Source organism: Leptonotus elevatus, chromosome 5, assembly GCF_054856555.1.
Source record: "Leptonotus elevatus isolate MCC_2025b chromosome 5, RoL_Lele_1.0, whole genome shotgun sequence".
Classification (NCBI taxonomy): Eukaryota; Metazoa; Chordata; class Actinopteri; order Syngnathiformes; family Syngnathidae; genus Leptonotus; species Leptonotus elevatus.
Window position 1 is genome coordinate 14,496,228 of NC_141243.1, and position 23,896 is coordinate 14,520,123.

Genomic DNA, 23,896 nt, shown 5'->3' on the forward strand with positions numbered 1-23,896 from the left:
CATAAATTTTCTCGTAACCGGCAAAAGGCTATGAAGATCTTGTTACATACTGCGATTGGCTGGCAACCAGTTCAGGGTGTACCCCGCCTACTGCCCGAAGCCAGCTGGGATAGGCTCCAGCGCCCCCCGCGACCCTTGTGAGGATAGGCGGTTAAGAAAATGGATGGATGGATGGAAGATAGTGTGTAAATATGCACAATAGTTATTTTTTAATAAAAACAAAACAATTATTCATTAAAACATGATAATTAATATTATATAATTTCTAAACCAATTAAAAACGTGGAAAATGTACACATGATTTTTTTTTAATTATTATTTTTATTCATTTGTTAATTTTTACACTAGATCAATCAACATACTCATGAGGACGAATTTAAGAACTAATCAAGGGTAATTAAAACATGAATGAAACATTTCAAAAACAATTGTAATAAATAAAAAAACATACACATTGATGGCAACAAATATCCCAGGAGTCTTGATAATGTAAACGCTTAGGTCAGATTAAAGAACAGAGCAGGCATACATCACCTGACCTATAAAACTAGTGTACCTGTTTACTCTCAACCTGCCTGGGTACCTCCAGAATTGCACAAGACCATAATATGTATATTGGATACAGTAGTTTTATATTGTTTTTATTTATTGTTTTTATCCTATTTTATTTTTATTGTATGCATATTTACTATGTCTACTATATATGTGTGCACTTTATGGCAGAGCTTCAAATCTCATTGTACGTTGTATAATGACAATAAATGTTTTCTAATCTAATCTAATATAATATAATCTGTTACATATAATTATCTGAACTCTTCTGTCAAAACATAAGGTATGCATACCCTACATATAAAACTAATAGAAGAGTTACAGTATAGTAAAATATCTGTTTATGCAAAAATAGTGTTCAGTTTTGATTTAAATAGTCAGAGGGGCAATTTAACAGTGTTTCCTCATGAACATACTTAATATAATGTAGTTTACTACACAATTTGGGGGAAAATATTCAAAACAGCGGCCAATGATGCAGTTCTGCACCACATTCATAAACAAATAGCTAATTATACCCTATTTGACAGTGTGAATATACTGTACGTGCATGCAATTGTAATGTAGTTGCTAAAGCAAATTTTCTAATTGTTTGAAATTTCATTTAAAAAAAAATCAAATTATGGACTCCTTCATGTGAACGGTGCAAATTGAAAATACGTACTCTTTTGCCTCTGTCAGTCATGGGCCCTTGGAATCATCCCTGCCTTTCCCACTCTTACCGCATCCCTGGTTGCTTCTATTGTAAATCTCAAATGTAGAATGAAGATGAACATGCTTAAATGCACACACAGTTTTCTTTTTTGTTTAGTTTTGCTTGAGGTTCATATGTAGTGTAGATAGTTTCTTCTCCCAAATTTACCATGCACCATTCACACAAAAATGCAAAGCTCTCTTACCAGTTTGAGCAAAAGTTTTAATAGTTTGTCTTTTTGAAAAGGAAAACTTTATTGGCAAATTACAATCCATTTTTTTTAAACTTCAGAAAACAAGAATACATACATTTAAGTAACAAAAAATGTAATTTTATTTACAACATTTCAAAAGGCAGCATTGTGACACATACAAAACAAACAAAAAATATATATATTCAATCGAGGTTTCATGAGATACAGTACGTGTTACATTGAGGTTGACAACAGTGTCATACCAGAGCCATTAGTGCCATCACTGCCATGGCCCTTCTGTTTTCTCCCAGTCTTAAACTCATTCTGGATTTCCAAAAAAGTTTTGTTCTTGGTTTCAGGAATGATAAAGAATATGTAAATTGCCACCAGGGTGCAGATGCCCATAAACGCCAGGAAACAGTATTGCTTCAGGCCAAGCTGAGAAAACACAACATAAAAACACACCACAAGTATGACCCACATTGTCAGTTAAAAAAATATAAATAAATCTGAGCACAGCTGGGTGGCTCTATAAAGCTGATCAAGGAGCAATAAGCTTTTAGTTTAGAGTTGACTTCAAAGATAGCGCATGCATACATACATTGCTGCTTGGCCCCATCTCTTAACTGTTAATGTAATCCAGTCAGTCACATCAAACTTCGACCGGTTAATTTAAGTCAATGAGTTTTGTTAAACAGTCCATTGAACCAAACTAACTAAATCACTTTGCTACAAATGTGAGTGAAGATCCACCACGTGTTCATAATATGCTAACATTAGCCCAAAATGTCCCTACCATTCAATGTAAAAACTCCGTTATTGTGTGTGTGTGTGGGGGGGGGGGGGGTTTGATATTGACTAAACTGAGCGCCACTTGACTGCTCTTAGATTGACCACTAACAGTGTGTTGGTAGTCAATGGTCAAATAAATTCAAGAAGATGAATAAGTCTGTGGAATTAGTATATTATTGCTAACAATGCTAACAATAAAGCAACACACTTCTAACAATAAAGCAACACACTTCCCCATGTTTAAAACAGAGCACCAATTTTCTAATCAAGTCAAAGGACATACTGCACACTTATCTCCTATAAGTCTTGGCACTCTGAGTAGAATTGAACATGATGGAAAATATGTAATGACACCAAAATAAGAATTGGCATAGAAAAAGTAGTCCAATGAAAATTACTACACAGACTAATTTTATTGTGCTTTAAAGTGGTCTTTTTACAATTACTGCACATGTAAAAAATTATAGAATGTAACATTCATATTTATATATATTTTTTAATGATGACCGTAGTTTGACCTTAGAACCGATTATGTCTATGTGCAGTAGGCCCTTTATTCAGTTAAAATCACATTTGCTACTTACCACAATAAAAGGGAAGACCATGCTGATTAAAAAGAAGCTGATCCAGTTTATGGAGCCTGCAATCATGTAGGCTGCAGGCCGCGCGTTTTGCGTGAACAGCTCCATAGTCAAGATATTAGTCACACCACCTTGGAAGAACACAACATAGTCACCAGAATCCGATTATGCATGCACCAGCTTCTGGTAAAGACTAAACTGACACAAATGCAAATTCTTACCTGGCCCTAATCCAAAACTCAGAATAAAGGCAAACACACAAGCCATGCTGAGGTAGGGGAAAACTGGACTGATCTCCTGAGAGAAATAAGAGAAAACAGGGAGGTCACATGCTGTTCAGTAGCAAGAGTGCATGATAAGAAAAATACATGTTTTATTTACAATGATTTCATTTGTGGTTTAGTACCTGAAAAGTAATGGTGAGCGTGAACAAAATGCAGCATATACTCATGAGCGTGTATCCTCCAGTAATGAGCACTTTCCGTCCCAGATGCTCGATAAGCAAACCCTGTGACACAGGAAGCACATGACAAGGCTGAAAACACTGCATGAAAGCATTTTCTCTCAGTCTATCACTGACCTTTCATGGTCCTTTTGTCTCTTTTGTTTTATGTGCATTATAGCCGGAACATTTCTCACATCAGCCAGCTCATGATGTTATTGAGTCAAAAGTTGCATTCTCTCTGTGATGGACATCAGCGCTTTTACTGTACAAACCCCAATTCCAATGAAGTTGGGATGTTGCACAAAACGTAAAATACAAACAGCAAATATTTTTCAACTGATGTATTCATAATGCAACTTCACATAAATTAATAAATCCCAATGAATGTGTTAGAATACTACAAAGTACTCGTAAAATATTTGTCAATGTGCACAGTGCACATAAAAAAATTGAGACACCAGTAAGAGCTGTGCAAAGCAAAAAGAAAATAAAATTGAAAAAAATTCTAAACCACAACAATACAATCATTGACGAGTCAATTGTCCTTTTGTTCATTGGGAAATTGATAAAAGGCTTACTTTTCAAAGTGTATTTTCACACAACGGTCTGCACGGTTTCACAGCACTAACTGAGATTAAGACGGATGTTAGAGTGAGTCCAGAAAAGATGCCTTGTGACCTTCTAAAGCTAATCATTTTTGAGACATCCCCTAGAAAGGCCACGAGGCTTTACTTTGCATTCTAGTGTTTCATTCAGTTGTAAGTGAATGCCTTTTGATTTAAAAAAAAAAAAAAGTGACTCAGAAGGCAATAAGGTCAGAAGCTAAATAAGTTAAGCAAACTTATATACTGATTGAATGAATGTGCTATGGCATCATGTAGCGTTTGTACAAACATGCAAACTCCACATAGGTAGGCCAAAGCCAAGTTTTGAATCCCTAAATTCACAACTGTGAGGCAGACCACTTGTAAAATTAAGAATTTAGATGGATAAAAGTACTTACACAGGTCAACGCGGTGATGCATTCACAGGCACCCGTGCCAACTGTTGCATATGGTATTCCCTCGCTGGGAATTCCCGCTTGCGTAAACACATAATCTGCGTAGAAGTAAATCTACAGCAAAAAAATAGATAAGAATAACAAATAAAAATCTCAAATCAACCTTCATTTAGAGATGTTAGCCAAATGAAGGCTGCTTATAGGATCCACGTTCAAATTTTCAGTATGACGTGAGCATTTGGAGCAATACACAATAGGCCCAGTGTTGTGAAAGAGGCAGTACATTACATACAGCGTTGATTCCGTTCAGCTGCTGAGCTGAATTGAGAAGCACGATGGTGAGAAGCTGCCAGCGCATGCTGCGGTCGGCGAGCAGTTCCCATGGCTTCTTGGCCTTGAATCCTTCCTCCTCCAGGTTGTTCTTCTCCTTCTCCATGTCTTCCATTTCACGATCAGAATCAGCTGCACCGTGGAGCTGCCTGAGGGCTGCATGCAAGCAGATGATGCACAGTGTTTGATCAAGGTTCACTGCATCAAAAGTGATCACAGGAAAATATATCTCTTTGCCGCAGGTGATTTTGAAGACAGACTACAGTATGTTGAATGTTTAACAACCACAGTCACGTGCGCTGGTAACAACTTTTAAGGTCACTGAGAGAACAAAACTGAAGCATGCACTTAAAAAAAAAAGGAGGAAGTAATATTTACTTGAAAAAAAGTTATTTCCACTCAGAAATTCTATGTACATTTTACATGAAGAGTTTTGAGTACATGTTACTAGTTTATTAAAAAAAATAATAATAATCTACTCAAGGTTGTTGAGGAACAAACCCACAAACTTCAGGTGTGTTAGTATATTGATGGTGTCAGGCGGAATCCTTGTACTGTACCTCCAAGAGGCCCGTTTGGTCTCATTTTGGACACACCAGCAATATAAAATGGTGGCAAACAGGAAGAGAGGCATGGCTCAGGTGGTAGAGTGGCTGTCTCTCAAGCTGATCAAAGATCATGAGTTCGTTCCTCAACGCTTGAGTAACATTTTTTTTAAATAAATAAACTGGTAAAATGTACTAAAACTCTCCTTGTAAAATGTACTTAGAATTTCTGAGCGAAAAAAACTTTACTAGATTTTTCAAATAAATAGTACTCTTTTTTTTTTATAGTGTGTGTAGTTTTTAACTCACCTTTTTTGCACCCTTCATAATCTCCTCTGTCAATGAGCAGGAAGCGTGGACTCTCCGGGAACCAGGGGAGGATCAGGAGCTGCATGACTGCTGGGATGCATGTGGTGGCAAGGAGAATGGGCCAGTGCTGTTCTCTACCCAACAGTTCCCTGCTCAACCACACAGATGTTAGAACAACATCCTTGTACTCCTAATTTACATATACAGTGGTGCCTTGAGATAGGAGTGACCCGAATTACCATTATTCTTCAAGAAAGAGGATTCAAACTGTTATTGCCACACCCAGTTAACTGTCAAATTACACAAACGTAAGAGAATTACATGTTGTGTATTTAAAACAAAGACATAACGTTACCTTAGAGTTTGCACGCTTAATTCTAAAACATAATGTGAAACACCATAGACGGTCTCACGAATAGCAATGGTGCTATTACCGATAAAGTAAAGGATATTTGAAAACGAATTTAACATACATCAACAATACTAATAGGTGTATACTGTATTATTTATCCTCTGCGAAGAGCCACTACTACACTTATGGCTTACTAAGGGGCTGAGACTTTTATGAGATCCACTGCCCCCTGGTGGCCAAGTTACACACACCAAAGGGTGCTGTACAATATCCACTGAAGTGAGGCAAAAATAAGTGGAAAATACTGATAAATGTATTTACCTTTTATTTAATTGTGTCATTGCTGTATGTTTTTGTGTTTCTCGAACTTTTGCACCAAACATCACCTAAGAAAATCCTTAGCTCTCCAAGCACCTCCATCGTGGCCAACATAACCTACATATAAAGATTCAGTTGAAATGTACAGCACATAAGTTAAATTAATCATTTAACACAACATTTAAATACAACTGAACAGTAATTAACAAATGTACTGGATTATAAAAAATGTTTGAACCACTGCAGCATTATGCGATTTAGTTTAGTTATTCTTTCACATACCACTAGAGGGAGGACACATACCACTAATGGTGATAGCAACACACTTTGAGAATAAGCATTAGGCCTAAATATTGTTATTTTTTCCATTAAAAACACCTCACTTTTTTTTGTGTTGGTTTTAGGAAGCTGGAACGGAATGAATGACATTTCTATTCATTTCAATGTGAGAAGTAATTTGAGATACGAATGTTCCAAGTTACGTGCAAACTCTCGACTTAAGGCACCACTGTATTCCCATGTGGCAACATTTTTAATGATATAAAAACATTAAGATATATGACAGTCAAAAAAAAATTACTTGAGGCCCATCACTTGTCCAGTGAAGATCCCACCCGTCACAAAAACAGAGGTTCCCATTCCCATGAGGCCACGGATAGATGTTGGAGCAATCTCCACCAAGTACAAAGGTTGAACACAAAGACCAATGCCTATGCAAATGACGTACGGATTAAATTCATTTTATCAGACAAAAATCACATATGTGCACTTTAAGTAAAACAGAATGTGATGTACCAGCATTTAATCCAATGAGAAGACGCCCGAGGATGATTAGTTCAAATGTTCCTGTCGGGTAGCTCAAACCCATCATCATGGCAGCCAATATGGCAAAAATATTATTGACCAACAATGTCCTTTTCCTGCATTGGATAGGTTGGGCAGAGTGCTCAAATTAAACATAATGCTTTTATGGTTACATGTTAAAAAAAAAAAAAAAGGAAAAGAAAAGAAAAAACATACCTTCCCAGTTTTATAGAGAGCGTTCCTCCAATTGACACTCCTATTAGTCCTCCAAGGGTAAATACAGACACAATAGTGGACCACATTAAAGTGAGAACACCAGCGGCGATGTCGCTGTGGTAACGCTCTGTCCATGTTTGGTTGATGAAGTTTTGAACATACTACAAACATGAGATAGGGACAAGAGATAAAAATACCATCCATCCATTTTCTTTAGTTGTCAGTTGAGCGATACATCCTGGACTGATCGCCAGTCAATCCTCAGTTTTCACTTATAGAATAGAGTAATGATCATTCATGCTTACTCCATTGGACAACACACACACACACACATACACACAAGGCGGACATTATAACCACTAGCGCACCATGCTTCCCAGATAAAAAATACACTCAGCAAATTATGAAAATGTACATATGATAGAAAACAGCAGCATTACCTTGGTGGGTGCATTAATGACAGACACGTTATATCCATACTGGAAGGTCCCTCCAATACAAGCAGCAAACGTAGCCAGAAGAAGGGTTTTGTTTGGGACCTGCCAGAAAAAGACAGAAATACACAATTTTTTTTTATATGAATACTGTTTCTTGCTACAAAGGAATACACTGAAAAGGAAAAAAAAACATACAGGATCTCCTGTAGTAGGCCCGTGAGATTAAGAGGATATCACCCCCCCCCCCCCCCAACCCGCTCACTATTTTTTCTAGTTAGTAAATCTGAAATTCTCAGCGTAACCCTAATATAGCCTAAACTCATGTTGTCGCAACTTAACAAAAATATTTCACATACCTTCAATGCCGGCTTTGTTTCTTCGGCCTCTTTAATTAACAAAGGGGTATATTCAAAGTCATTTTCCCAATTTTCTTTAGACATTTTTGAGCACACTGCTGTATGCCAGTAGTATCCAAAGTGTCCGTTGCATACTGAGTGTCCTCCTCATGTCGAGGTTGAATTTAACAAGGGGCTGGTTTTATGCTGCAACAACACAGTGGTTCTTATGCCTAATGCGACCGCAGCATGTGAAAAATCGACTTATCTTCCCACTTTGAGAAGATGTCTCGCATGAGGTCATGAAATGTTAATGCGTCACAAGCAGATTTCCTTGAATTGATTAAATAGTGCCTCTTGCACTTTTGACTGCGCCTCACAGCAGTCAACAAAAATGGGCTTTCCCTTTACCATAGTGTTCTGGTGGAAGAGGGATAAAGCTTTTTTTATTCAGTCCTTTTATTAAAGGATGCGTTCAGCAAATTTTTACTAAGAGCTGATTTAGCGTTTCAAAATAAAAGCTTTTTGAGATGTGTAAACATGACTGTCATGAATTGTAAATTCAGTGGCGTTCAAAGTGGCCCCGCTCTTCAGACAGATCCACCAAGGTCCACCAAGTGGCATAAAAAAGTAATGCCACAGTTGTCAGGCAACCATTTCCAATTCTTCTGGTTACAAGACCATGCCATGATGCCACGCTGGATGTTACATTTAAATCTGATATTTCATTTTAGAATAAAAGCCTTTTCAAATCTGCATTAGTAACAGTCATTACCTCTCATTTCAGAGTGACATTAAAAATGATCCCCTTTTAAATCGCAAACATTTAATTTCTTGTCGTTATAAAAAGACTATGGTGGGCACCCAGGAAGCTTAATCTGAATCTGATGTAGCATTTCAGAATAAAAGATCCTTGAAATCTGTAGATGTGTCTTTTTAACTATCATTAAAAATCCTAAATCTGTTGTCACCCAACCACTTCAATTTTGTTTGATCACATCTGATGTGTCTTTTCAGATTAAAAGCCTGTATATGAATTTATATCTCCATTATCATTCAATTATTCCAGATTTTTTTAAGAGTTACGAGACCATTTCATGATGGCATACAGTACGTTTAATTTAGATATGTCCCCTTTGATATTTCCCCATAACCTTCGTAAACTTCAAACTCACAATCCACCTCTGACAGGGTGTCACAGCAGCAAGTGTTAAATGTTAAATTGGCATCCAAATGTGCAGTTAATGACAGCATGCATTTAAATATTTTGCATTTAAATGTAAAACCGGAATGACTGAGTTGTAATAAAGAGATTATTTTCAACACTCAGTACATTTTTCAAAGGCATTTAATTCTAAAATGCAACATCAAATTTTGATGACAATTCTGTGTGGCATCTATAGGAGTAAATGCTTGCAAAATGTGAAACGGTTGCATGATAACAAAGGGATTCTTGTTGAAATTGTATTTAATGACAGTCACGCATACAGATGGGCTTTTCTAACGACATGTGACAAGATTTGGATGAAACATCCTTGGTGCCATCATGGGATAATTTAGTAACTTCCAAAATTTGAATGCGTGAGTGATAACTGTGATTTTTTTTTCCTTACAGCTATTGACAGTCTCATTATTCAGATTACAAAAGGTTTTTGTTTTGAAATTTTGATGTCTCTTACTGGGTGAAAACGACAATGAACAAACTGCAACCATTATATCCAGCGTGAAGTATTTGCACAAAAACATGACTCCTGACCAAAGATATACATATGGGTTAATACAGCACTCTTTTTTTCACATTCAACCTAATGCTACGAAATTGATGGGATAGAAAGACAACGACAACATTGCTAACCTGTTATAAAGCAAACAAACAAACATACAAAGTTCAATAATTGCTGGAGGTAAAGAGATCAATTTCAAGTCAGTGGTCTGATTTTTTTATTACAGTTGACCACTATTATCATGGATATCAGATAGAAAATGAGTGGGGCACCCTCAACCTTTTGGAACTGCACCCCAATCAAATTGTCTGATGTATTTATTATTATTATTTTTTTAAAGCTGCTCTATTAATTAAGCAATTTGCGCAAAAATATTTTTACAATAGCCTTTTTATTTGACCATTTATGACTCGAACATCTTCTAATTAGGAGATTACCACCGTAGCTGTTCACAATGCGTACTCCTGCATGCGCGCTTTGTGTACGTAAAGAAATAAGTGTGCAGTTTCATTTTTTGGCCACAGGTGGCAGTAAGGATTCGAAATACATTGTCGCATATTTCCCAGCCACTCATAGTAACTCAATTCTTTTGAAAATATATTCTGCATACAGTTTTAAAAAGGCTATGTAAGTATTTAATCCTGTAATTTATTGTTATTATCATATATTCACGGCAGAAAAATAAGTACTTAATTCCTTGAAATTCCTTTAAATTGTATATGACAGGTGAACTTTTCTGAAAGTTTTGCTGCCGTAGGTTAAATTGATTATTCATTGAATAATAAATGTACTGTATACTGTTGTTATTATGTTCTATTATCACACACTTTTTAAAGGCAGAGTGTGCCTTGCAGACTTGCCCTTTTGATTTCTTTGTTCACCCATACAACAATTCCAAATTTCATTTGGACTTTGCATTGAATGAATGACTGCCAAGTGAAAGTCGGATGTTTATTTTTATTTTTATGAATTGCTATGTTGATCATACTAGTGTTGATCATACAAGAAAATAGAGCTCCTTTAGAAAAACAACAAACACTGTATCAAACTTAATTCAGACATAATTCAGCAACTACATCTAGAATTTTGACTTACCCTTTTCTTTGTTTCAACAGGTGGTCCCTCACTGAGCTCCATGACAAATGTACCAAAACAGCTATAATGTTTGAATAGAACGTAGATAATGAATGTTCCGCTGCAGACCAAAGTCTTGCATAATGGAATGGTGCTGCCGCAAGGTGTAGCATATGATCTGTGCTCCACAGAGAGGGGGTGTGGTTCAGTAACCCCTCAAGGTGCATTCTTGGGACTGAGGCTTGTGATTTTTGACCCAGATACAGAACCAAAAAAATTAAATAGGGGAGATGTAAACAAACTATTCATGCCATTGAACACTGTTGCTGTAGATTACCGGTATTCAGAAAGAAAAAATATATATTTGTGTGCCAATTGTATTGTTTTTAAAACAAAGAAAATCTTATGCAAAAAAGAAAAAAAGAAAAAAGAGAAATCTACTGCCCATTACAAAAAAGAAGAACACTTGGAGAACTGCATATTATCTTAAATAACAAATAAGCAATGGTAGGATAAGATATCAGTATCCTACTAATTTCTGAGAACTGATTAAATAAAAAATAAAATATAAAGAAAAGGAAAAGACGATGATAAAAGGATATTTGGTGTCATGGTCCTACTCTCAGTCCTACGTGTGTCTGGTATTTTTTCATCGGTGCCAGAAGATTCACCATGCTCGCTGTTATTGTACCAAGTGTTTTTCCTAGCCCTTTCATAGTCCACGTGCCCATGTTACCACAGTCTTTACGCGTATTAAGTAGTTTTGTATTCCGCGTTGTTTTTTTGTTGTAGTTTCGAGTGTCTTATTTTTTGTGCACCCGAGGAGTAGTTAAATCCTTCCTCGTTTTATTATAGCAAGTGATTTTCAGTAGGGATGGCAAAAATGGAACATTGAAACGATCAAATCATTTGAAACGATTGATTCACAAAAATAATCGATCTTTTGGAACGTTCGAAACATCTCCCCACAGTGACATCTGGTGGCCAAGTGTAAAATATTACAATCAAACAGTAGATCAGTGTTGGAGGCTCCCCAGTAAGGAAACTAACTATTGGCTGTCTGGCATCACCTAATTTACACAACTGGCAATCGGGCTATAATTGTAATAGACGCCATAAGAGAGAGAAATAATATCAAGGGAAACAAAAACTGAGTAACCCCCACCCCGTCAAAATAAGTATAGAAGTACAAATTAGCTTTTTGTTGCTGATACTTGGTTTGTTTTTAATTTTGCCTCTCAACATGACTTAAATGCTTTGATGAAACCCCCAGTGCTATTACATTTAATCAAAAACTACATTTCAAAGGCTTTTTTTTTTTATTTTGCGACAGGGCATCAAGTTTTTGACAGAAAGTATTAGAGAAAAACACAACACCCATAGCACGAATTGAACCTGGGTTACCTGGATAACAGACCATTTTCTTAGCCCATTGTGCTGGTGTATTACCACTAAACCAACCACCGCGTTTAAAGCGTTCAAGAGGATGTTGACATTTTATCATGTAGGGCGATGAATCAGCAGGGCAATTTTACATACGAAGTATACTTAAATTGGATTTATTTCAGATTTAAGACATTTTAATATAGTGCAATGGTTGGATTTTACCTATTTGAGAAAAGGCACTTGCTGAAACAATGTGACGTTTGGAGGCGTAATGGAACGTGAAAGGCAACTGTCACGTGACATCCTGATTCTGAGACAGATTTAGGAACGCCATTCGAATCACAAGTTCCGCCTGGGTTCCGGTACGTACCAAAACGCAGTTTCGATTTTGCCATCACTCTTTTTTTTTTTTTTTGTCTCGGTTTTTCCCTTGCCGTTTGCAAGTGTTTTTGGTTAGTTTTTATTTTTCTTCCTGGCTGGTTGCCAGCGCCTTTTGTTGTTTAATCATTTAATATATTTTTCTGTCTGCGATTGGCTGGCAACCAGTTCAGGGTGTACCCCGCCTACTGCAAGACAGTCCAGTTTCCCCATAATCCCCATAAGACTTTGGGAGGTTACACTCGGTTTTGCACATGATTTTAATCTGGAGCTCAAAAGGGGAACCATGAAATGAACTCGTGTGAACCGATGAAATAAGTTGAAATGCTGCTGTACATAAAAATACATGAACAATCAGCATATAGAAAATCAATCAAGAAGTGAAGCTTGCTACCATTCAGAGAGGAGTATTTTCAGAAGTTTGAGGCCTCATTAACAAGAATGAACAGAAAAGTTGTGAGTGGCTTCCTTAAGCATTCAATGGGTAGGATTGGAGGCACTTGCAATCAATATTTAAGTTTGTGTTATGACTAGGTTTGATCGCAATAAATGCCAGAAAAAGTTTTCCCACGCCTGTCCTGATGTCCAGGAATATCTTGTTTTTCTTAAAGCACTGCACGTCTGCATTTACGGGCCACAGAAGTGAGAAAGAAATAACATTTGCATGTCTGAAATATGAGAATTTGGACTTTGATAAAATGGTTCGAAAAATGTTTTCACATCCTTTTCCAGTTTGTGTATTCAGTGTTACTATATAATTTGAATGCTTAACTGTCAATGTGTTTTAACTCAACCAGTTTGACTGTTAGATTATTTATTTCTTTGGCCACTCAGGTGAGGAGCAATTGAATGCTAGAGGATGATTATTTGCTCATAAAAGTTGTCTTAATCCTTTAAAAAAATTTGCCGTATGCATATAATATTGAGACCTGGTGGCCTCAATCTCCTTGCATGCAGTGAATTGTGAACAGACAGCCTTAAAATGGCGACTACTAACTTAGGGTATTATACTAACTTTACAATAAAATGTTGGCACAGTTGTCAGAAGTGCTGCCTCCTTTTCTGTGTTTATCCCTTGTGCTTATAAATAAAATACAGGCATGCTATGCTGTTCATTACATCTGGTGAAAATACCAGCACATGTAAACAAGCAGACAGTTGTGGGCTATTGTTTTCAAAGTATTTTTTTTTTGTGGATTTTGACTTTGTATGCATGATTTACTGGCTAACTTTTGGTTTGATGTTAACGATGCTAGTGTGAACATTAAGTGAATCAGGATAAAAACAAAAAACAGTCTTCAAAACAAGGTTCAGGACTGCAACACAACGGGAAAGGATCACATAAATTAACCAAACTAAATAAAATAAAATAAAATGAACATAAAAGGAAATACTATAGAGAAACTAAATTTTGTGTTTAGTTTAGTCATAGGCCTATGGTTAAAAAGAGCATGAATGATGATTTTGTCTGAACACAAACCTTGAGAGTGGTCAGTAGACCAACCAGAAAAACTCGTGATGAAAAACATCTTTGAGAACACTGTGTAATTAACAAAAAGCCCACAATTGTCATTCAATGTTCTGTAATAAAAACAAGCACAGAGAATCACAAGACATTTAAAAAATAGCTCAATGGAATTTGTGTGCTAGTTGTGTTATCTCCCCTGCAGCTTCTATTTTTCTAGCTGCTTCCCATGTTAGTGTGTTTTCTTCTTTCTGAATAGTCTGAGGACAAAGTCAACTTTTCTTTATGCTTAAAATAATAACTCCAAACCAGAATTAAGTATATAGGCCCTAAATTCCCCACCCCACCCAATCCAATAAGGGTTGGATCAAAAATTGTAATAACATTTTTTTTCCTCCACATTAATAATATTAGAGCATATATGGTTTGCATGTTTGCCTCATAATATTGAATTTGGGGTTTAAATTTGACTTCTGGCCTTTCTCCAGGTATTTTGCTATCCACATTCCCCAAAAACATTTGCATCTTCAGTACTCTGAAAACTGATTTGTGAATGTGAGGTTGTTTATATGGCCTGCAATTATATGACGACCAGGATATGGTGTACAAGCACTTCTTGCTGAACTGGGAAATAATGATCTCTTATGAATGGCAACAGGTGGATACAGAGATTAATAATACATTTTGCCATCTGGGAAAGACCATTTCATGATTGTTCTTCTCGTCACTATACGTCGCTGCCCTAAAAGACAAATATTAAACTGCAGCAAGGAAGGCTGGAGATGATTTTCAAATGCCAAACCTCAGAACTTTGAGGCATATGCCAGTCGTCCACCTTGCCAAATGATTAAATTAATGTTTAAATTATTTATATTTATTTGTTTGTTTATGGCACACACAAAAAAGGTCCTACAATAACAATAATTTGTAACCTCATTTGGCCCAGCCGGATGTAATGACAATAACCTTGTGGTGGTGTAACACTGAAATCCTTCCCCAATCCTGGCTGCGCGAAGTCGTGCGTAAACAGGCTGCTGCCCATGACCGGGTTCGTCATGGCGGCCAGAAAGCCTCGCTCGGTGGCCAACCCTTTGGAGTCCGCTATCACTTCACCGAGTGAGAGGATACTGAAAGAATGCCACAGTTTGTATGTCGACAGCGAAAACGGTAAATTATGAAAAACGACGTGGCCGAGACTGAGTTTTGAGCTAACTTTGTGCAATAATAACATTAACAGGTTGTCGTAATTTAAGTCAAGGACGGTACTATACTGGATACATATCTTATTTAAAAATATATATTCACTGCGACTGTTTAAGTTCGTGGTGTACGAGTTAATGAAAATATATAGCTTTATGTTTCTGCAGTTGTGCCAGCATGTGACATTTGACATTAGACACTGCTGGTGCTCTGAAGTGGCTGTCACTGCACTTTGACTCGTGGGAATATGGTACTTACAACTTAATATAGCCCTTTTTAAATATAAACAACAGCGACTGAAATATAAACTAACATATTAACATAAAAAAAGTACATATCCTGAATGTTGCTTCCAGGTTATATGAGCATTTGTTTGTGTTATTGCTTTTAACTTTTTCAACTGTCTACTAGAATGCCACTTAGTATATGTTACAAACCTTCAACAATAACTCCCATTTTGCATGTGACTATCACCAATATCCTGTCTTGTCAGTTGACTTGCTTGCATGGAAGATGATCATTTAATGCTCCAGGCTCCCGTTGATTACTCTATGTTTACATGTTTTGTCTTTCAGGCCTGGTCAAAATAGCCAGCAGCCTTGGAGTGCGTCTCCTGCCCCCCAGAAAAAAGATCATTGTGATGATCATGGGGAACCACTCTGCAGGAAAGAGCTCCTTTATTAACTGGTAAAATTAAAAGTCAGACTGTCGTCTAATAACTGGCTTCTCAACTGTAGTATGTTCCAAAGTGTTCTTTAAGTCATTCAATGTTTTACTTCTTTGTACTGAAAACAATTCAGGATAACAATGAACATTGTTTAATTATAATTTTTTTCAAACCATTGCAATTGATAGCATCAAAATCTTTTTTTTTTTAATGTGAACAAAAACAGAAATATTTGGATATTTAATATAATCTAATAATTAAATATATAAAATGTTGGTGGCTTTTGTCCTATGTCTAAAAAGCACAGCTTCCAAATCCTGCTAAATACAATCCAGACATTGAGAATATCCACAGTGTTTGCTGTCTTTTCAGGTATGTAGAAGAGCACATCCAGAAAACTGGTGTTGCCATCGAAACGCAGGGCTTCACATTCATCACAAGTGGGCGTAAAAGAGAATCATTGACGGTAAGAAGTGAATACAACACTGATGGCATGAAGGAATGCTTCAATCCAGCTTGTTGTTGTGAAATTTGTATATCTCTTGTGAAGGTTGATGAAGCGATTTCCCAAAAATGACACTGTCAATATGCTACTGTAAGTCTGGTTGGAATGGCCACTTCAACCTGCGTACATAGAAAAAAAAAAAAAAAAAACTTAAAATCATATGTAATCAAAAAAAAAAGAAAAAAGATGTGTTCCAGAGAAATTGAGTTTTTGTGTGTGAATATTTTGTATAATACCTCTGTTCGGAAATCTGCTAAAAAAAATGCATTTAAAATAGTAAAACAGTCTAATTAGCCCTAAAAACTCGACACAAATAACACAAATGGAACATTGTCATTTCAGGCCAATCAGTGTCTGTTGTGTCTGTTTGACACACACGCACACAAAGCTGTACGCAAATACAACCTCAAAGCTCTTTTATGTGACACTTTTTTTCCTTTCATTTATCTCTGCTTTGTTTGATTTTCAATGTTTCCCATTCCAAATGACTAGAATATACATAATCCATGCCAGGGTGAAGTTACTTTTGAGATTTTACATTAATTGTCATACAACATGTGTAATCGTCTGTGACCAATGTAAAACGTAAAAACAAAGCGCATAACTGTGATAGCAAGTGGAGTTGTACTGCTTTGAATGCGAGTCTGCTATTTTATAATTTTTAATATATATATATATGTCTTCTGAACAGCCCTTGTTGAAGTAGAAAAGGAAAGAAAAAAAAGACTTACCTTGTGCAAAAAGTGCTGCAAAAGCAAAATAAAAAGCAATATACGCACAGTTAATCCTTTGATGAATGGCTCAGTGGACAAAGTTGCATCCATCGTACCAGGTTTTTATTTGTATTGTTTTGCTTTGTAGTTCCCCCTTCAGATGTGAGTAATTTACATGGCTACTTTTGTAAAATTGTGTTTACATAGCTAGTAGTATTTAATAAGCTGTTATGTATGTTCTTACTGGAATTTGTCTATTTTAGGTCTAACATTCTGTTCTGTTCTATTCCGAGGAAAGCCAAACTATGCTTTTGAAACGTCTCTCGTCAGGTCTTTAAAAATGAATATGATTGATTGATATTTGTGTACAGAACTGTTTGTACAAAAAATGCTCAACTCTTAACAGTGTTTGTTGCTGATGCTAGCGGCAACATAGCAAGAAAGGGTTCCATCATTGAACACTGTTACTACCCTGTTATAGACCACTATAAGTGAGCAATCTGGAGTTGCCATAGAAATGATAGTGACACTATTCTCCTCATTATAAGCCTGTATATGAACCACTTTTTACTTTTGTACACTTACTTGAAACTATATATATATTTTTTAATGTTTTGCATGGTGGAATGTAAAAGGAGGCATACAGCAGCCTCTCTACAGAGTATAAACTGCTTATATTCTCCTCCTGCGGTTTAGAAGATGAAAACGAATAATTAGTAGTACAAGCACTCACAGCAGAGCGGACTGGCTGCTGAGAAAAACTACTGAAGATCAATTCGCTTTCTCTCTCTCTCACACTTTCTTATTCACAGGGGAACGCAACATTACATCTCTACCCCCATTTTCGACCGCTCCTTGAGTTCAAAGGTAAGCCTTTTTTTTATTATATAGTGTTAATAAATGAAATTTGTCGATAGACAGATTGATACATACGAGATAGACAGATATGTCAGACTTTTTTGAGTTCTGACTAGTGTACGGTAAATAAACAAGACAATTGCCAGCTGTGGTTCAGCGCCTGGGAATGGCGAGGCGATCGTGTCAGGGAGTGACGTGGTTGGCATGCATGGCCATGTTGGGGAGGTTAAAGGAAGGTGGGGGCAGTGATGTATGTCTGTGCAGTGGGAATGAAGATTCACTGGGTACTGGCAGTATGGTGAGAGAAACAGGGCGGTGGGGACAGGCAAGAGGAGCTGCTGAGAAATGGCCAACCGTCAGAGACGGCACAGCACTGCTCCATGGTCCGCAACTTCGCCACGCTGACTGATCTGCTCTGGAATACAAGCTCGCTTTTTTTTTTTTTTTGTAACCTCAATGCTGCCGCTTGGAAACACCCTATAGCGGACTTATGTTTACTCTGCAGAGCAACTGAGGATGACTCATCAAAAATGCAGTATACTGTAGGTCCTTATGGGAGATGCCTGTGTTCTCAGGAGTTTACTTCACTCTCGTTTTCAGTAATAATCTTGTTGGACCTCTCTGGTCCAAAGAAGTTCATTTCTCAGCATTATTGCAGCATCATACCAAGGATCTGTGGTGGTGGAACTTTTGTCACTTTCAAGCCCTTGAGAAAAGTAGCAGCTGTTGATGATGCTGTCTTGTTTCCATTTTTTTCTGTCAGAGGAGTTGATATAACATGTGGACATATCTTTTGTGATATTCCTATGAGAAGCACGATTGTCTTGCTATGTTACCTATCTGCGGCATGCGGCATATGCCTTCACTTTAATCATAGCTGATGGATGTATTGATATGGTGGCCATGATGATGTGATCAGCGTAGAGGAATGCTAATGTGCCACCAGCATCTCTGCTGCATGCAGCACAAGGATGTAATTTGTGTAGCCGCTTAACACCTGCTTCACTCTGTGTGCGTTTGTGTGTGCGTGTGGTGGGGACGTCTCAATAGCGGTCCTGTTCTGATGGGTATAAAGAAATCTCACAATGCGTTGCCTCACAGTCGTTCTTCACTGGCTAGCTTTATGCCCCACGCCCTACACTAAAGCTGCCAGTTGAAGAGCTGTTGTGTGTAACCATGACAACAGACTTCTCTACACAAGGGATGGTGAAAAACTGACTTGGCAAATTCATATACAGGATGTGTTGAAAATGCTGTTGCTCATTTTTATCCTCCAGGAGTTTTTTAAGTGTTTTAAAATGTTATCATACATGGGACTTTTTAACCTTAATAAAAATATTTTCATAACTCTTCTGATGAAACATAGACCTACAACTAGTTGAATGGTACCTTTGCCATGTCCTGAGGGGGGTCTGTATCATTTTTACTGGCACTATGCAACTTTAAGGAGGATGGTAGAAACGCTGCTCTGCAACAAAAAAAAAAAAGTGCTGAATGCTTTACGGCATACGTTACTTTCCCCTTTCCCCATTTGTTACAAAGAGGGAAGTTGAATGTCGACGCACAACTACTGCTTTCATGACAGAAGCTGCAAAATAACTGAAAAGTTTTGTTTGCGGAGACAACAAAGAAAAATGGAAGCTACCTGGATAAAAGGGCAGTCAAGGATTAACATTGGTTCGGCTTTCACTCGCCGGTGTGAGCTCAAAAACAACGCAATGCGCTTGTCTTCATGGGAAATGTGGTCTTCCTTCAGGCATAAAATTACCGCTTTTGTCCATATGGCGCCACCATATAAAATGTATAAAATATGAATATCTTAGTCTTAAAAAAAAAAAAAAGGTAAATAATATCTATATAGTACTGTTCATATATTGTATATTCCAGGTGTTATGGACTACTTGTCTGCAGAGATCTCTACATCCAAGCAGAAGAAATTCAGCCTTGTGACTTTTGTGGACACACCTGGCTTGGTGGACGGGGACATGATTTACCCTTTTAATGTCAACAACGCCATCACATGGCTGGGTAATTTTGCACAGCACTGTATGTTTTAAGTCTGAGATGACCAGTTGCTCGCTTATTTCTATGCAGGAGAGCAGTCCGATCTGATATTTGTATTCTTTGACCCGATGGGTCAGGCGCTGTGCAAGCGCACACTGAACATTGTGGAGAAACTGAGTGAGAAATGCGGAGACAAGCTATTGTTCTATCTCAGCAAGGCCGATGAAGCTGGCAGGGAAACCGATCGACAGGTATCCGAACGGACAGTGTCCTTTTTCAATTGCATAATTAAAATATCAACTGAACACAGCCAAAATAAATACATTGTATATTAATTTTTTTTGTAGAGGGTGATGATGCAGATTGTCCAGGAATTGTGCCGGCGCCCAGGTCTCAACAAATGTGGTTTTGAAATGCCAACAATATATATCCCTAATCCACAGAAGGTAAACTTCAGTTTGTAGTGCATGTAATGCACTCAGACAATCAAGTATTGACATCATATTGAGACAATAATGTTACACTGGCTCTATTACCGTTGTCAAGGTAGACTTTTTGTTTTTTGATAGAGTTCAGGGTGGTCATTGGAAATGATAATAATGCTGTATGTATTATGTTAGTCTTAAATCTCAGATCGAGGTCTCGCTACGATAGAAAATTCAAGGTCCAGCTGTCCTTCAGGTTCAACGTCCATTGAATATCCTGCAATGTGATCTATTTCCTGGTGACTGCGGATGCCCGGAGCAAGATGATTCACATTTTTCAATAAGAGTAGAGCACAGGGGGTTGTAAACTCGGGCCACTGATCAGCCACCTTTGACAGTGGCCATGAAGTATTGCACCATGTTGATTTACAGACGCTAACCATCCTCCATCTCAACTGGACCAGACATTTAATGATCAAGTGCAGCTTCTGCCCTGAACAGGATGCAAACAAACACCAAGTTGAAGGTGTGATCAGCTTTTTTTTAAATTTATTTTTATTTTTTATGTGTTCTCTCTCAGCCAAGCCGCTGTGTGAACCAGATTGATGGAGTGTGTCAGACCATCGAAAAGACCATCAACCAAGCTGTGCAGAGGACTTTGAACCAGTTGGAGAAAGACTGTGATTTGATTTGCTGCACCATCAGCAACAGACTACAACAGGACAGGTGAAAAAGACACGGCACGGTTTAAAACCCGTTTTGTTGCTTTAAAGTGTATTGATATTGACTCCATCACACCTGCAGGACGGATGCCACTTACAACAAAAGTGTCCGCGTGAACTCGTTTGTGTGCGGCGCTTTGGGAGTCTTCCTTCCTCTCCTCTTTATCCTTAGTTTCATTGTGAGCACCTTCTCCAAAGAGCAGCTGAGTGCGCTGATGGGCGAAGTGCCGTCACAAAGCCTTTCCATCTGCACTGTGAGTTCTCTCGCCCTCATATTCACCCAATATTTATAGGTACACCTACACGGCTTGATAGCCTCGATCTAAGGGTGAAAAGTACTGTTTCAAATTAGCTAAGAAAAAAAAAGAAGAAGAAAACATCTCAAGAGTATGATGCAGTTTAGTTCAACACTGACGAACCACAATGACCAACATATATGTTATTAAATGAATACCTTACTGCACATTATTATTCAAAAGTTAAAAACTAATCTTACCTAGTTGTCCTTCCATCTCTCTCCTCCATATCCACCTCACAGGGAATAGTGATGTACGTATGGGACTGGATACCAGAAGATGGACAAGTTGTGTTTGTAATGCTCTTTGGAGCTCTTTGCTACCTTCTACTTTTCCTAGCCAAACATTTTTCTAGGTAAGTCTTTACCACAAACGCTGACAAAATTTGTATACATTTTAGGAATTGCACGACTATTAAGATTACTTTTTTTTTTAGTCCAGAGTCACTAATATGATGAAAGTCCAGTTCAAAGTTGATTAACGACTAGTCGATGTCACACTGTAATTGTGGAGTAGTGATGTTGAGAAATTGATTAGTCATCTAGTATCTATAGCCCCCCTTTTTTTGTGGAATCTTTACACGCACATAATTTAATTCGAAGTCTGCTTCTTCCTCTAGTCAAAGGTACAAGACTTTAACAAAGAAGGAGAAGAGAAAAATGACTGAGTACAGAGAGTATATCTTGGATATTGTCAAAACCAAGAAGGTAAGACTAGTCCCACTTTAGCTACTTGTTAACTCTCAGCAGAAACAATTACCGTATGTATTCTAATTTATATAAACAGGAAAGTAAATATTCATCAGCTTTTTAAATTATTTTTACTATTATTATTTTTTTTAAGTGTTTTTGTACCCATTTTCCTATTTTATGTACAGCACTTTGACTTCCCCTGTGTATCTCTTAGATGTGCAGTATAATTGATTGATTGACTTTTAGCTTCTTGCAGGCAATTCACTTGAATTCTGCCACAGTTGTACAAAACACGTCTTTATTTACTATTTATTAACATATGCTATTGGCAAGCTACAATCAAGTTAACAGCCTGATTGTAGCTGTTGTCATTATTTACAACCTGATGGTGTCAAATCACTTTTTTTTGGATACAAATGCTCATCAAAACAACTGGATGTTGCATGGTGGAATGCATTGAGGTCATCCATGACCATGCATTTCTACTAACCTAAATTTTACATTTCATTTACTTCACAGGCGAAATTGTATGAATGGTACCTCCAGCAATGTGCTGCGGAATATGACCTTTGACCCTAGGTAAGATGAATGTTCTTCACGTATGTATGTATATCAGCACAGTGCTGAAAGGTCAGTACGGACAAAAGATGTTCTGTAGTTTGTGAGGACACACTGGCAAGTTTGTAAAGATACTGACAATCATTCATCAAATAATGCAAGCAAGAGTGTTGTGCTGTTTTAGATATTAGAAAGAGACTGATTGTAGTAGGAAAACAAATGTGAATACCTTTTTACAGTGATATGTAGTTCATGAATGTAGCTGATTTACAAATGCACTTACCGTTACTCAATTCTTCAAAGCTGTGACCTGCTTACAGGCAGAAAAAAAAAATCTGTTCTTAAACCTGACTGCACCGTCCCCAAGTGTTCTCTTTGTCGATACCGCAATATGCTATTTTAATAAGCAATGCTGTCATAGTAACTGGGCATTATTGTTGTTACTTTTTGTACCAATAACACTCCTGCCATTATTATCTCTATGATTGGACTGTATACAAAACAGTGAATTGTATCCAACTGAAGCCACAACTCAATGAGCTCCAATTCTAACTGTAAAAAAAAACAAAAAAAAAACTGTGCTTCAGTTTTCAGTAATGCTATCACAGACTTGTTGACAATATGTTTGTTTATGAATGTGATTGTAGTTTGCGGTGGTGCATTATACTGAGAGCAGTTTCTCATCGTGTATTATTTTGATTGACACTACCTTAGCTATGTGGCTGGTGCAAAATATCAGACATTGCTCAGTGTGACGCAGTTCAGTTGTACACACTGATAAACATTTCGTTTTCAAAGAATACCTCCCTCACAGTGTCAATTAAGACTGAGTCTGCTTCCGTATTTCCTCATACAATGTCAAGAGTCTTGTGTACAGAGAATACTGAATTGAGTTGTTAAAGGGGAAGATCTGTATTTATACAATGTTTTAAATAATCTTAATTGCATATATTTTATATTTTATACAAATAATGATACTTAATACAATTAATATATATTGCATTATGTAATATCTATTGCACTGAATATTTTATAATATAATGTGTTTGTAAAGAGTAACAGCTCATATACTGGATCTCATTACATTGTGCAGGTGCATCAATTAGGTTGTTTTGTTTTGTTTTTAAATTATGCAGTCATGAGTGCGGTACGATGCAGCAATAAAGTGAAATGAACAGTTTACAACTTTCACCTTGTCTTAAAATGTGTTTTGTTTTATGACACCATAAACGGCATCTAACAATTGAACACCAGTTTGGCAACCTACTGGAAACAACGTTTGAATTTAATCTGACACTACAGGCCTAAAGTTGACTTTTCTTTTTT

The 23,896-nt window shown here is 37.1% G+C and overlaps 2 protein-coding genes across 3 annotated transcripts; one reads left to right on the forward strand and one right to left on the reverse strand.

Annotated features, from left to right (window-relative positions):
• Positions 1–1,447: 1,447 nt before the first annotated feature.
• slc2a11b (solute carrier family 2 member 11b) lies at positions 1,448–10,849 on the reverse strand. 2 transcript variants are annotated; one of them, XM_086076045.1, is made up of 12 exons: positions 10,723–10,849; positions 7,572–7,670; positions 7,132–7,292; positions 6,907–7,031; positions 6,692–6,821; positions 5,442–5,590; positions 4,550–4,743; positions 4,261–4,371; positions 3,219–3,320; positions 3,034–3,109; positions 2,816–2,943; positions 1,448–1,877 (listed from the first exon to the last, which is right to left on the reverse strand). In XM_086076045.1, exons 1-12 carry the CDS (start codon positions 10,762–10,764, stop codon positions 1,674–1,676), a joined length of 1,521 nt encoding a protein of 506 aa, XP_085932171.1. In that variant the 5' UTR covers positions 10,765–10,849; the 3' UTR covers positions 1,448–1,673. The 2 variants fall into 2 exon arrangements, with proteins under 2 accessions (XP_085932171.1, XP_085932170.1); XM_086076044.1 differs by lacking the exon at positions 10,723–10,849 and adding an exon at positions 7,925–8,114.
• Positions 10,850–14,937: 4,088 nt separating this feature from the next.
• LOC147173830 (uncharacterized) lies at positions 14,938–23,761 on the forward strand. Its single transcript, XM_086077181.1, has 12 exons — positions 14,938–15,097; positions 15,706–15,817; positions 16,170–16,263; positions 17,828–17,882; positions 19,761–19,901; positions 19,968–20,128; positions 20,225–20,323; positions 20,883–21,028; positions 21,107–21,278; positions 21,563–21,675; positions 21,940–22,027; positions 22,532–23,761. Exons 1-12 carry the CDS (start codon positions 14,971–14,973, stop codon positions 22,583–22,585), a joined length of 1,362 nt encoding a protein of 453 aa, XP_085933307.1. The 5' UTR covers positions 14,938–14,970; the 3' UTR covers positions 22,586–23,761.
• Positions 23,762–23,896: the final 135 nt, after the last annotated feature.